Raw genomic sequence first — 16,617 nt, 5'->3', positions numbered from 1 at the left:
AATGTTGAGTTCAGCATCTTAGCTTTGCATAGGATGACAATGACAACAAATAAGATTCGGTTGGTTTCTAGAAAAATCACGTGCACTAAAATTTGTGTTCGTTTTATTTAAATGCTACAAAATATACGCCGATATTTTTATAGGCTATATTCCGAATAGTGCCTAACATAAATAATACAGTTCTGTTGCATCGGAAGTTATAACTGATTCATAAACCGTATGAACGAAGTAGATAAGGAATTTGAACAGTTTACCCATACTATACCACTCAATGATCATTTATGCACAGATATAATAATTTTTTCAGTTTAATACAGGTACACAAAATATTGCTTTCTGTGCTGTTATTTTCTGATTTGTATACTATAAATGGTGACTTATGTACATCAGCAATTAACATGTCAAGCGCAAGGTAAAAATTAAACTCATGACTGTATGTACGGTAAATATGATTATTTCACTTGTGGGTTAGTATCATGTAATCACCATAAGATTATAATATTTCTCAATGCACTGTCTGATGAACTAAAATAGAATAGCGCGACTGACCAGATGAAATTGAAACTTAGTAAATGACGATTGACGTCATTTTAATTCGAATGTTTACATTAGTCTTTATCTACATGAAGGAAATGATGACAATGAAAACTATATCATCAAACAGTAAATATCATTAAAAGTTCCCTGAGGATATGGGCAGAGCAAAATTGACTTATCAAATCTAATAACACTGGAAATGTTTTGAAAACTCAAGTACACTCAGTGCGGATTCTGAAATTTTTCAACATTAACATGCCAGCAAAGTGATCACTATTAGCAGGGATCATTTATTTATGTGTTGTGACAGGGATAGAAAAATTCTAGGGCGATTCGAAGCTGGCAAGTAGGAGCCGCCAATTTGAAGAAGTGACTAGTCGGAGACGTAAATTTCGGAGAATGGACAATTCAGAGCGGGGAATTTACGGAGACAGACAATTCTGAGAGCATAAACAATGAACTGAAAGATGGAATGGCGCCTTGATCATTTCTTCATTGGCCTTTTGGCAACTGCCTTTGCAGGTACGATTACTAATACATCGCCAGTTAGCATCGGTGCATAAAAATAAATCAGTTTATCTCCAGAAAATTCAGATAGGGATACGTTGTTTTGATTTTCTTTAGCAGCATTAATTTCGTTGCGCCAGGAACATTCAAAGCAAAAGTAGTACAATCTATCAATGTGCACCGAGCTTAGAAGAAAATAGGAACATTCAAAGCAAAAGTAGTACAATCTATCAATGTGCACCGAGCTTAGAACAAAACCTACTCTGCTAATATCGAGAAATAACCGAAATATTTAAAGTGAATGAACTGAAAATACGCGAATGACATACCATTGCTGTTTCTTGACTAAGTATGCTTCCCATTACTGGGGGACATATGTGGATATACATAATAATGTTGTGAAATAGTAATTTCAATAGGCGTATTTTAGATATATGGCTTTAATGGGAAAGATCACTCACGTGTTATCCAATTAATTTCAAAACGCTTAATACGTGTTTTCAGTCACTGTCTAACATAGTTTGACGTGACAGCTAAAGCGCCCTACTATGTACACAACATTGCTGGTTCGAATCCAAGTTTCAGAGAAAACATTTCTATAATAAGTAGGAAACTACGAGTCTTGAGCTTGTGAAATGTGGAAATGAAAGACAATTTGATGATTGCAAAGTTAACACCAGTAGTGATGTAAACGTGGCACACATAATCTTTGGACCGTATCTGAAACTTATATAGACTGTACAACATTAATTGATCGTAAACTCACCTGGATCATGCTTACAATTAGTCGCGGATACATATATAAGTACAGATATAAATAAAACCCAATGACATTAAGACGCAACAAATGCAAAGGCATATGCCGTGGAAAATAATAACTCCGTGGCAGCATATGTCGTTATGAATACTGTAAATCGCATATGCTGGTGAACGTATTGGTCCAGTTGCTCGACGATGTCTTAAATGTGGCATCGGAGTCAAATCGATAATCACCTTTGCCGGTCATCTGGATCTCTTCGTGAATATTATTAGGCGCGTAAAATTAAATCAACACGTGTGATTCCACATACACTTTAAGTAGCACAGACATATACAAAAATAAATAAAACAGAGATAAACGAAATAACTGCTAGGTTTGAATCGATTTTCAATCCTGATCCTTGTAAATAAAATAATTAAAACAAGTCATTTATGGACTTCTTAATTACAGAAGATTTCCTCCTTTACCGTGCCTCTTCTAAAACAGACCGCATGGAATAAGAAAACCAAGTCGTTTGCAAATGGCCTACATACTTGAATTATTGAGACCCATAGGTGCACTGGATCAACATACTCCATATGCAACAATTGATCCACCACTGGGTGCCGCTATAACAATAGCAACACCAGCAACGGAACAACATATAAAATAATATGCACATGAACATATGAAATGAATACCGAGAGTTGCGAGAAAAGCTAACATACTCGTGATATTCAGTGAGGATGAACAAGACCGTCTTCAATGTATTGCATCTGCTATTGCTACTGAAACGGCCGTGTATATTAGTGATTAAGTACAGCAGTCACAAATACCTGAATTCAAATTTCAAGCAGGTAGTGGCAAATTAGAAAATCACGTAATAATTATCCAATACACAAACCAGGTAAAGACATCCGACACCTGTTAACAAATACGATTCCTGAAACAACATCGGAGTTACAAAATTCTGGCCACCTTGGAGGTAAAGTAGATATTGTCCATCTGGATATGTCGCGAAGCTACGACGATGATGGACACCTACTACACCGTGGATTCACAGAGATGCACGCACAATCATGAATCGCAAAGACATCAGTGCCATCAATGACGAAATTGGCAAAGGCATTGAAAATATTATCGAACCGTTGGAGAAATACACTAATGCAGAATGGGGATGGACACTCGAATGATGTGCCCAAATTGAGATGCATATCTAACCATATCATTCCTATTATGGATCCAGTTATATACAAGATAAGCATCGAAGGCTCATCGCTGTCCAAGCCTTTGAATCTCGAAAGATCTTTGATGGAGCACGTGTCGCCGTTCACAAGGACCGGGTAAAGATTCTCAACACCGACACAGACTGGCTAATATACACATTAAGACCGCTGATGTGCACGCAGACATAGCACAAGCATGTTTGATAAATTAAGCTGATACCAGCTAATATTCGAAGGAACATCAATGGTTTAGCAGCGACAATAAAAGGATTGTTGACAAGCAAAAAAGGAATATTTGGTAGACCAATCGAGGAGTATGTGGAACTGTGCTCTAAAATGTAATCAATGCAATGAATTTCGTGACATGTTTGCGCAGATCACAACAGATCTAACTATTAATTTGACTGAAACTTGCAGGGATAAATATCGTGCGGGTTTGGATATAAATGTGTCTCACGCGAACGCCATAAACACCAAGAACTGATTTGTGATGCCACAAAATGGTCAAAGATGTGTTACAGTCGTGACAAACTGCACGAGAAGACATCACAGCAGGCTTTGAACAAACGTTTGCACCGCTGATAAAAACCAACAAAGGATATTGCCAAACGTTTTGAAGATATTAAAAAGGCAACAAAAGCCAGGGCAAATTAAGTAGCGCGCTAAATGGAAAAGAAGAAGAACCTGGTCCGGTTTGTAAGATAGCTCAATGCACCAAGGATATCAAAACCGCAAAGACTATTAAACAGTTACCGGTGCGCATTTTAGTTCCAAGGTCACAGAAGAGGAGGCTGCCGAGGCACCAACTCCATCCTTGGCCTTCAAGAAAACGAAAATAGTATTGTAAGTTTCTAAATGATTGGGAAAAATATGTCAAGGTATAGTATACGGTTCGTTTCGAAGAGGTATCAGCGGACATTTGTATTAAGTGATTATACCGTAAGAGGTTTAATAAGGGTAAGGCAACAGGTGAAGAGTGGAATAAATTTAAACGTGAAGTGAAAACACATCAAGTACGTCAAGCTTGGAGCAAAGAAAATCGTAAATAATATCAACCAGAACAACTCCCAATTTTTTCACACAGGATGAACCAGAGAGCTGGACGGAACAACAACCGGAACGTACATCTGCATAAACGCACACTTAGAATATGAACAAATAAAACAACAAGATATACCGAACTTTGAAGAAGAAATATACAAAATGTAAACATGCACCCACACAAGATGAAGATAAGAATGGAAGCAGTCTTGGTGGACTGTGAAACCACAATAACCTTGCTGATCCATTGTAAACATTCGTGTGATCAGTTCTTGCAACAACGCGGCAAATGTCAAAATAAGGCCATACATATGTGTCAGAGGTTGCTCACCATTGACATAATGAACAGAGCCAAATATCGCACGTTGATGCACGAACTTGTTGAAGATATCAATCATGTATACGACGAAAGAAGTTTGTAAATCGATTATGAGTACTGAGGCGACTGAAGCGACAACAAAACAATACGTACTTGAACAAGTCATATATGTCCAGAGCCACCTCATGTAGTAACTTCATGGATATTAATTATGGGAATATTAATCAAAACAAAAGAAGAGGAAAACACTAAAACATCAACCTTTGCAAATGGTCGACTTATTTTACGTTCAACAGAATGATGGCTTTGTTAAACCTAAATATCAAATCTTAAAGGTGCGCGTGTCTATATCATACATATTTATCATAACTCGAAGTACAAGATCATGTGGTCAAATTGGTGATGATGATAAATGATAAGCAATTTGCATCACCAATATGACGAATCACAAAACAAAATGATAGCGAATTTTACACAGTTGCATTGTCAGCATCATTAATTGCCGGAGATGAAGTCAAGGTTGAAGTACTCAATATTTATCCTGAAGAGTAATTAAGCGTCTACGGTGTTTGTGTTTAAGATAGCTTCATCGTTATTATATTAGTAAAGGATTCAGTGCGATAATGAGGTTGCGGAATCTACCGACGGGATATTGGATCAGCTGATAGCAGATGATAGGTTTGATGATAATTTTGCTCGACTTGTTGATTAGTATCTGCTTCAGACTGGTGTTAGCAAATCTTAGTATGAACTGTAATACAATTTCGTTTAAGGTAAAGTAGACACTGCTAGCTGGAACCACCCTAAAGTACCCCTTCTAACTCGAGGGCACCTTGGAATCATTGCACAGGCAAACGCCCAAGCGTTGTATACACAAACAAGTCTCTAAATAATCAAGGATTGTTTCTATAACGTTGATGTGGCATTCACCACTGTATCCACCCCGGTTACATTCAAGAACAAATATTTTACTCTACTGTTATTTAATAAGATGGCACTGTTCGGGTAAAAAAGGGCAAAGACGATCGTTAGATGCTAAAGGTACAGGCATAACCGGTGTGTTCCAAATGAAAATGGAGCAAGGCAAGCAGAACGCGCAATCGCAGGAGATTTAAATATCCCCGAGCTTTATATTTTCCATAATTGTATGATAGATGTACTCATAAAAATGATAACTGGCTAGAAGTGTATGCGCCTATTGTACTTGGACCTGATGAGTCTGGACAAGGTCTACCTGTTCAGCAATTCAATATCGCGAATTGTGTTATTATGAGTAGAACTATAGTTGACCCTATACGCTACCGACGTGAAATCGAAACGGAGCAGCATTTGACAGATTGAACTCACCATGAGTACCGCGCTTATCCTGCAATACAAACCCGCGTGGTCGGTCGTGAATAATATTGGTTGACTTCCCCCAGTAACAACTGTTGCTCTTGATGTGATCGGAGTCGCAACCACAAGAAGAACCGTAGGTGCACCAGTAGAAATTATTGTTGGGTCTATATAATTAGTGTCCGAGTGATGCTTGCAAATTAATTCTCTCTCTCTCTCTCTCTCTCTCTCTCTCTGAAAACTAAACCGTCCAACGATGAGCTAGAGATGAAGGTTACGACAGCTAAAATGACGACTTACATCAACTGCAAAGAACTTATAATGTATCAGTTATTGCCTTAGTGTTCGTCACATCACTTGAATTAGTTCGATATACACCGCTCCCTCGATAACTCGCGCCCGGATAACTCGCGATCCCGCTTATAACGCGGTGTCCGCGGGAAAATTCAAAGATTTGCCGGTCCTGTTTCAGCCACCTGCTTTGTGGGAAAATGTGTTGATCAGTTTACTGTGCTGGTATTTACAATGACAGAATTAAGTGACTGAAAGACTCTTTGATGTACTGTTGCTATTTCATAAGAGTACATTAAAAAAAAAAAGAACATGATGCAACAGCTAGGCGGCTAGTTCAAAGGCTTTGACTTGGCGGCCGAGTAAGAAAATATACTGATATTTAGTGATTGAATTCAGAGGCAGAAAGACCCAGTTTTAAAATCCTGGCGAGACCTCTGTTTAAAGATATCATATATTATGTAAGTTTTTAGGATAAATAGTTGTCATTATACTGTAAATAAACAATCTGGTGAAATAGCGATCAATGAAAACTTCTGGCAAATGTTAACAGGTGGCAACAGAGAATGAAATAAACACCAATTAAACGACTTCCTGTGTGAAAGTCACGTTCTAATCCTTTAATTCCGTTTCAGTGTAAACATTATAATCACAACATAGTCTGTTCATTGAAAACATGAAAAGAGTCAATCGACCGTCACATCGAAACCCGTGAGTACTTCTGTGAGAACCTAATTACATGTACATGCCGGCTTTGTTTTGATCAACAACTTGGGGAAGTGTTTGTTGCATTTAAAAACAAAATCGATTACAAGAGACCTCGGGTGCTGGATTAAGGGTCTTGGAGCTGCCTTTGACGTAAAGCAAAACAGTAACAGAGACAACGACGACGATAGTGACTTCGAATGTTTCAGTGAAACTGATGTCATTAATGCCGAGGCTGTTTGGGAGAAATTAGTACAGACTCATGGTCCTGAGATGGGCGTTTCTCTTGAATGAGGAGTGGATTTGTGCTGACAATGATTGCCCTACAGCCGAATACATGTCAGATGAAACTATAATTATTTCTATAGCGAACAAATTTGCAGCAGAAGACGATTCTAACTGGAGTAACACAAGTGTTGAAAGTGATGCAGACACAGATGTTGCACCCACACCCCTCTGCACAGGAAGCAAATATTTTGATATTGCCATAAGGTGGCTGGAGACCCAAAATGTTGACTACGTAAAGCTCATGCAGTTGAGAAATCTGAGGGATTTTGCTCGGCGGCAGAGAAACCAAGGAGTAACACACACAAAAAAAATTAACTGATTTTTTCAAAAAGTGAATTGATATTTGTCAAGCATGGCACAAACGGCAAGTATTAACTTGTTCTAATTTACGTTGCTTTAAATTTGTACACCAATTAAATATGTTAGTACTGATTAACTCGTTTTTTTTGTTTTCCATTTTACTTCTATCGCATTCAAATCTATCTATCTATCTATCGTTCGATCGACACTGTTTCTCGAAAAGAGTCGATCTTTTGTGTATAAAAAACTTCTAATTTGGCTCAAACAATAAAATTAGAATGTATACAATTCAACATAAAAATTAGTGACGTAGTGCACAATGTGTGAAGTGGTACACATGTTCAGCGAACGGAAACCACATGGAATAATGTTTTCGATGATCGCCTCAATATACTGTAATTTATCCTGAAATTTGTAATGTTGTCCTACGAGAAAATAATAAAGTACACCGTTATGAAGAGATATTTATTAACAGTTAATCTCAGAACGATTATAAAGTGAGTATTCAACAGTATAATCTGCCTACTCCCCCTTATTTTTCCGTTATGTCGTCAATCACTTTATTGGTTTTGGGCTTATTTTATAGGTCCCTCGATAACTCGCCCCTCGCTTATAGTGCGGTGGATGTTTCTGGACCCCGATGTGCGCGAGTTATCGAGGGAGTGGTGTACTCACAATGGATCGAATGAATAAACATGACTGCACTTAAACTTTGTGGAACGGTTTCGCCTTAGAACGATTTGACCATTGTTCGTCGTACATACGTTCAACGTTACCAAGGGTGGATAATTGTTTTGTTTTTTAGTTAAGCAACTGGACTAGCATGTATCTCGTCGTCGATCGCTTGCGGTGATAGACACTAAAGGCACGGTATGCACGGGTATTTTGCTCTTCCTAATACTCATTCTCCTGTAGATTTAACTCAATTTTTTTTCCAACTGACACAATGGTCTTTTTGATCTTGTCAAGGAGTGTACGTTCTCCATTTAATTCTACAGCCATATGGGTTGGTGTTACATTTTTTTAATTATATGTGAAGTATATTCAGTTTTTAAAGTCGTAGCGTGAAATGATGATCCTCTACGTGGATTTAGTATGTCAAGTTTGGTTTTATTGTAGCTGTCTGTGCGTATGTGTGTGTGGGTATATCAGGCTGTCGGTCTGGCCGTCTGTGTGTCTGTATGGGGATGTAAGCTGACATGACCATCAATGCCATTCAAAGACGGAACCGCTGATTTGCAAACTTGTGCGCATGGTGGATCCATGAAGCGTGTGTGTGGCCAATACAAGTGTGGGGTAACCCAAGAATTCAAGAGAACTGTGTAGTTTGTCAATGGAGAGGTTTGCAAGTTTTTAAAAGATTTTATGAGTCATACGGCTCTGCAAATGAGTCATGATACATGTGTTTGTTTCAATTGATTATGTTGTTTCAACTGAGTACAATTTAGTCATTTTCATTACATTAAATTATTTTGAATCTTACTTTCATTACATGAGATTATTTGAATCTAACTTTCATTACATTAGCTTATTTCAATCTTACCTTCATTACATGAAATTATTTGAATGTTACTTTCATTACGTGACATTATGTGAATCTTACTTTCATTATATGAGATTACATGAAATTATTTGAATCCTGATGTACTCTCTCTCTCTCTCTCTCTGTGACAAAGCCAACATACATTCAAATGAGGCGTAATTGTTTCGATCTGGTAAATTGCCATCGACGACCTAGTGGTTAGAGCGTCCGACCGTAGGACATCATGCTAATGTGGGAGGGACATCATGCTACATGTCTGCGACATGACACCCCAGTGCTAGGCATCACTACAAACTGTCACACTGCAGACATTGTAGCGACATGACTGAAAAAATGTTAAAACTACGTTAAAAATCCAAAATCACACACACACACGTCATCGACGAAAATTCACTGTATAAAGTTACATCCATAGTAGATATCAGCCGTGGATGTTAACTAGTGTTGATCTTTCCCATGATTCAAACTGACCTGAGGTGACACGTATATAGAAATGTCACAGGCAAAGATTCAAATTAAAACCTATCTGAATAAACCAAATAACTATTTCTTAATTTACAATGTTTAATTTAAAGACTGTCAAAGTGAACAAGATATTTTAGTCAGGAAAATTGCTTGCTATAGAGGCTTGTGGAATTTATTCAATGACAAAACGTAATTATTCTTAATAACAGACATTGGAATTAAGAAGAAAAAAATGGTTACACCATTATATGAGACAAAAAATAAATTAGTTTTGAATAGCAATTATAAAAGTTTAATGGTGTGTGAGTTATCGTTGTATAATTTATGTGGGGAAAAATTATTGTATATTTTAGCAAATGACAGCTTCTGCCTTGTTAACCGCAGAGGAAAATACCATCAAACCTTTAGATAAATAGTTGTTTATAACTATATCATTCATATAAAAAAAATTATGGCAAAATGAAATCGTCCTAAATAATGTCAGTGCAAAACATATTTTTAATCAACAAGTCGAAACCTCAGAGAGCTTATGCAACGTTTACTTTGACGTTTGCTTTTTGCGTCTTGTTCTCACTCAATTATCCATTCCGTTAGGTCTAAAATATGTTTGTTCTAATAACATAACTGATGGTGACAGTTGTCTTGTTCTTCCCTATTGCCTTGTGCAACGTAAGATATAAAACAGCTCGTGTAAGATCATGATGACTTAGCAAACATCATCCAAGAATAGTTTATGAAGAAAATATTTGGATATAATGAATGTAAGAAGATACAGTAAATTGTTCTTATGATGCTATCTACCTTGGTAAATTCATTTTCAATCCTCAGCGGTAAATCAGTCGCTGTGCATACCAGGCTTGTATTTCTCTCAGAACAGTGTTTTGGGACATCGAAGTCAAACTTAAACTCAACTACCTTCTGATCCGTTTGACCACGATAGGCTTGAGTCGACCAGATAGAACCTTGATTCAAAAGCGTTCGGAAGCCTCCACTTTGTGCCTTGAATACAACAGTAAACCTGCAAAAATGTAACAGTGCAATTATTTAAGACCATCTCACTATGCCACAATTGTTTCAAGTCATTAAATTTGATTTGAATATGATATGGTTTTGCGATCCCTTTTTCAAAGTTGATTTTTAATATACAAATTGTCAAACTTGTCCGTCATCAATGGTATCTTAATTCTTCGATGTATTGTATTATCAAGCGATAATTAATCTTTATTATGCATAAATAAAAAAACGAGCTGTAAATTTCGAATTATACGCCTAAAAACAAAATCAGATTACAAATTCATCAGTGTAAACCATGCCTACGCATTTCTGTTTTCTCTCAGCGATACGGAATTTCTAAGATCAAGTGAAATTATCACATTTTAAAATAAAGTAAATCAAAATAATATTTATGATAAAATTACTTATTATTTATCAATTAAACGTGTACATACATCTACACAGATAGGGAGTTTAAATTATTTATATTTTCTTCGAATATATTAATAAATTTTTGAATAAAATGTCTAACAATGCCAATAGGTCGGGTATACTGTAACAGTGTGAATTTTGAAGATATCATCGTAACACATAACATAATGAATTTATCAGATGTCATTTTAACAAATAGTCATTTTAAGTTGATGTATGTGGGCTACATCTGTGGCATGTTTAAGTACTCTAGCATCTGAATCCATCTGGTGAGGACGTCTTAGATTGATAATGAGGTTACGTTTGATAACTATGTCATGCGAAACTGGATGAAATGGTAAGGTGTAGGTTTTGTTTATCGAAATGCCATGGGTTGAAATGTAGCAGAAACAGCGTTCATACTTCTTTAAATATTTGTCATACGTGGAAACCTTCCTGTGATCGGTATGTTCATCGATCTGGGGGAAAAATATGTAACATTTTCCAGTACGGCAGTGGCCTGTGTTAATAATGGCGGTTGAATGAACCAGATATCTGATTGGAGAAGTTATCCATCTCTGATGGATTTCCCAGGGAAAAATCTCGTGATTTATGAATGTCTTACACAGCAAAATTAGGCAGTCCAAACTTTCCCGCCAGGAGAAAGGTCATGGCTCCAGGGGGAAGTAGTAGCCTTATTAAACGTGGTCTAAGGGACCTGTACCTGTAACTCTTTGCGAGACACCTAAAGAGTGCTAATCTCGAAGCGCAGGGTACAAAGTACCGTGTCTTAATTTTATATATAATTTTCATTTATATCAGTCATAAGATATTTGTTTGAATTTATTTATCTTAAATGGTTTATGAATAATGAATGATAAGAATTGACTATTATTGTGTTTGCGTAACGCTTTATGGCGACGAATTGTTAGTAATCAATAGTGTATTTAAGCTCAGAAATGGAATTTGTTTGATCTAGTTGTTTTATAGGATATGAAGTCTTTGAACCTAAGAATCGGTTGTATTAAAATTGGTGGAGGAATGTGGAATATAAGGCTATTTACTGTCAACCATATGACTGCATGTGTCAAGTTAGTTATTAATAGTGTACACTGCAGGGTCTTCATTGTCATTAAACGAAGCAAACGACGATATTGATAATTTAGTGATGGTAACTAGTCTGTTGCAGAAATACATAATTTTCTTTTACTGTGTTCATTGTATATGGCCTGGAGCAACAGACGTTATTTGTCTGTTGTGAAAGTTGACATGATATTCTGAAGTCTAATTAAAGATGGAATGTTAGTTCCTTATCAGACGTAATGTAGGGCAAACTGTTAGTCCACATCTATTTAATGTATCAGAAAAATATATTCCACGTCGGATAGTAACGATTTTACGTTGGATATTAAGGATTCCACGTCGAACATAAAAGATGCCACGTGAGGTAGTAAGGATTTTATGTCTGATATTAAGGAGCCCACGGCTGAACGAAGAATGGATCAGGAGGTGGAATATGAGTGTTGCTGTATAAGTCGATTCGAACAAACAAGTAACTTTGATTCTAGTTAGTGGTCAGCAACCAGCTCATTTTATGCAGACATGCCGGAGAATTAAAGTTTGAAATGTTCACTTGATTCTTTTATGACATTTGTGGTATCCTAGTACACGGAACTGCTAAGTGCATTTTAGAAATTTGAATTTAAAATAAATTGTGGTAGAGGTGCAACCTACAATTGGTCTTGCACACTTTATATTTTTGTTTATCCAATTAATTAAATTAATACATTCTCTTTACGGAGGCTCATCTAGTTTAATTGTATAACTTTGCTAATATTTCCATTGTTTCCGTCCGTTAAATTATATATTTACATATATATTCGCTCGATCCGGTTTATATGACCGCGGTCGACCATTCCTTGGACATTGATAAGCATCAAAACGGAATCATCGCGCTGTTACTGGGGACCCTTAGTCCAGGATAGGACAATTTATTTGAGTGAAAGACTCTGAGCAACGATAGAACTATTCAAATATTGATAACTTCTGTAGTGCTGGTTAATCAATGTCGATTAAAGTGAGTAGAACGTTTTTCTGTGCATTTTATTTGCAAAGTGCAATCTTCCAGCCATTTTTAATATTGCGATAATAGCTTTGTAAGAGGTTCGGTCATGTACATGCAATATTATTCACGATGATTTAGTAGAAAAGATTCGTATACTGAATTTGTGAAATTCGGAGGCAAAGTTATCTTTGTATTCTTTTGCGATAATAGATGGGTAAGTCGCGAAGCAATACTTGCGCCTTGTGTTAGTGTGTCAACGTTACCTTGAATTTCAGGCTATGTACTGCCCGTTTTTCAGATTGTTTGTGCAAAGGATATTCTCGTATGTGTTCACAGGCATGGTTTTACCAGACGTAGGTAGTTACATGTAGGAGATAGTTTTTAGTGGACTAGTTGGTCTAGACTGAAGGTAGGGAAACCTAGACTGCGTTAAGCTACGTTTTATGTGATACTGTAAAAGTAGACCAAGATGGTGACATGCAAGAAATTAGACAAGGAATTTAAGTTTAGTTGGAAGGATAAGTTAGATTACGAATGGGCCCAGGTAGCTGAATTTGGGGAGCGAAGTGCAATATAACACAAGAAAGCGGCCTACCTAGAAAAAGAAAGACAAGCAGCAGAGAAGGAGAAAAAACTTAAGTTAGCAAGATTGAAATCCAAGAAAAGAGCCAGGGAACGTGAACATTCCTTATCAGTTGAGAGGTTAAAGACCGAAGCCGAATCCAGGAGGGGCGTAGACTCCACAGAACATTCAGGTCAAATAAAGAGATGATCCGAAAATAGGTGACAATCCAGATCACCATGCCCATGTTCGATGACAAGGACGATATCATCAACAACTTCTTGACGTATTTCGTAAAGGTTTAATTAGTGCATCAGATACATAGAGGCCAGGGAGTTATTAACCAATGGCCCATTGCTGACAAGATCCATTGCGCCTAAAGGAGGCTAACAACCAAATCAGATTATGCATAAAATGCTCCGTATCTATGCACAAGGAACTGCTAATTTCATCTAAAATTTTGAATTAATTTATTTTCTAGAAAATGTGCATCCTGCAATTGGTCTCGTACAGCATATATTTTTGTTTATCTAATTAATTGAATTGTTATAATCTGTATACGGGCGCTCGTCTCGTTCTGTTATATACCTCTGGTTATATCTACATTTAGTCTATCCATTAATTTTATAGTTTAATATTTGCTCCATCGGGCCATAACACCGCGGTCAATCATCCCACACACAGTGAAAACCACGTAAAAAATATAAACTCCACTATATATCTATCTATCTATCTATCTATCTATCTATCTATCTATCTATCTATATATATATATATATATATATATATATATATATATATATATATATATATATATATATATATATATATATATATATAATGGTACATAGAGAATCTTCCACAGATCTAGTAGTAGTTTTCGAATCAACATGACAATTAATTAGAGGCATGCTTTTTGTTTAATTCATTTTGAATACATAATCCCGAAAAGTTGCTTCGTTGTTGTTTTGGGCTTTAACGTCATTTTTCAGTGCATGAATAGGCAATACAAGGCAGCCAATATAGCCAGCTGAGGAAGAACTCACGAAAACCGAGTAGAGAACCACCGACCCACGGGAGGCTAGTAGCAAGCTTTCTCACATATCCACATTGGCCGAGCCCGAAACTCTAACCTGCGGCGACAGAAGTGAAATGGCAGTGATCGGTAAAGGCGGGCACTTTTTAGATCACTTGGCCAACCGGGGCCGTCTATGAATAATTCTTTATATGTTAAATTAGTTACAATACCGTTTCAGTTTCAATATTAAGATTATGTCAAGCACTAGGCAATTATTTTCCCAACTACAATGTGAATTATACAGAAATATCGTAAACGCTTATAGTAAGGCATGAAAATATCGAACACTGTATGTATATTTGACAATTTATGAATGTGTGCGAGTAAAAAGGACAGAAAAAGAAGTTACCAGTCACCATCTTCCAAGTTTATATAGAATTGTTTTTCTGTTACAATGCATTTGGCGATATCCTTGTTTGGAACTGTATACGAGAGACCACTGCAGGTGTATTGCTTTGAAAAGGCCACATCACGTATTGCACCACCTAATGGGAGATACAATCAAAAGTAACTCACCATAATCTGGGAACCACAAGAGTATGACTTTGACATAATGCATATATTACCATAATCTGGTAACTACATGAGTATGACTCTGGACATACTAGATCTATCACCATAAGCTTGGTACTAAACGAATGTGATGCTCGACACAGATGGCTAGTACACATATCAACCTCAACAAGCAGTGATGTAAATTACTTCTTTTGTATTAGAATAATTAGAACGTTTATGCTAGGCTTGCGCCATTTCAACATATATAGGATAGCTAGCAGACATAAATTTCTAAAGTTTCGCTCCCAACTCAGACAAATAGTACACAAATTGGTTGCTTTTCCTTACTAGTCCGCCCGTCCTCGCCTCTACCCACCATGACCATTTAACCCCTACGCGAGAGTTGTGTGTGATTCACTTTGAATTTTATTTGTTCACATAGAGAAACAGACAGTTGAAACGAGCGATTTATTCAAGACTAAAGTGGGGGTCCGTAGGGCAAAACCCGGCCTTTTGTACTACTTCACGTTTACAGGGATTGTAGAAACGACGACAATTAATCGCGCAGAGAGAGAGAGAGAGAGAGAGAGATTGACTCCTAGAATCGTAGCGGTGTTACAAATATTTGGTCCCGATAGGGTCAAAGTAGCCATTTTCCTCAGCGCTCATCTGGTTAAGCCGCTTAGTTGTGACAAGGACGGATCAGAAAAAATACTACTATGTGGATTCGCAGTGGTTCCCGCGTGATCCTGAACCGCAAAGAGAGCAGCTTAATTCTCAGAGGCATTGAAAAGATTCTGGAAACGCTGAAGAAATGCACCAATGCAGGATCGGAATGGATTCTTGGAATAAGTGGCCGGATCGAGGTCCATCTCTCTCCTTATCGCCCGTTTCTTGGATCCAGTTACATAGCCACACCAAAATGGGTCCCGCCCAGAGGTGGCGTTAGGAGTACGTGGGGCCTAGGGCCAACCATGACCGCGCGGAGCCAGAAGTTGACTTCGCAACTTTGCGTGCATTACGTGTGGCGTGTATCAGCGTTTCCAATTTACCGGAGAATATAGCTTGACAAACTCATAAGGACGACCTTAGGCCTGAAGTGTGGAGCCGCCTCAAGAGCGGAGCCTGGGGCGGTCTCCCCACTTGCCACCCCTCAATAGCCGTTCATGGTCCCACCAATGTCAGTTATCAAAGTAAAACTCTTTGACATATGTTGGTCGGAATCGGCAATTTTGTTGGTACTGTACCCGGTGAATGAAACTCAAGGCATGCCTCGAAAATACCGGATACACCTAGGTAAATTTGACTTTAGTGTTATTGAGTTTCCCGTGCAAATGACCAAAGTCTCATTGAAGAAATTTGAAAAACGTTACGCAGATGTCGCTGTTAATGTATTCACGTTTGACAAAGGTATGTATCTGCTAGCTCCATCTCCCCATATACATCAAAAAATAATTTAGATTGATGTGTTGCTGCTGGGTGATCAAGGATCTTAGTCGGCTGCTTCATCGGCACAGCAACTATCACAGTAAGAATTATACGTGCAGACGTTGCAGTCCCGGTTCCAAAAGTCCATGATCAAAGTCACGCCACTTGTGCATACAGAGGGGCCGCACACAACGCGTGTAATCTGTAGTTGAGAATTTATACCAACAAAAATCAAAATTCCTGTGGTACTTCATAACCTGCTTGGGTACAATCGCCAATTTGATCATTC

The 16,617-nt window shown here is 37.5% G+C and overlaps 1 protein-coding gene across 2 annotated transcripts in view; it reads right to left on the bottom strand.

Annotated features, from left to right (window-relative positions):
* The window catches only part of LOC149784061 (uncharacterized), an 80,540-nt gene that overhangs the window by 38,552 nt on the left and 25,371 nt on the right, over nucleotides 1-16,617 (bottom strand). For both annotated transcript variants that reach the window (XM_089932160.1, XM_089932161.1), the window contains exons 7-8: nucleotides 14,755-14,890; nucleotides 10,098-10,314 (exon numbers count right to left, since the gene is read on the bottom strand). In XM_089932160.1, the coding sequence (XP_089788286.1) occupies nucleotides 10,098-10,314; nucleotides 14,755-14,890 (353 nt within the window). The remainder of the gene's footprint in view (nucleotides 1-10,097; nucleotides 10,315-14,754; nucleotides 14,891-16,617) is intronic.

This window comes from Sinohyriopsis cumingii, chromosome 14 (genome assembly GCF_028554795.1).
Source record: "Sinohyriopsis cumingii isolate HCF-2022 chromosome 14, ASM2855479v2, whole genome shotgun sequence".
Lineage (NCBI taxonomy): Eukaryota > Metazoa > Mollusca > Bivalvia > Unionida > Unionidae > Sinohyriopsis > Sinohyriopsis cumingii.
Note: the sequence above shows the minus strand (reverse complement) of the source record. Positions and strands in the feature narration are given on the sequence as shown.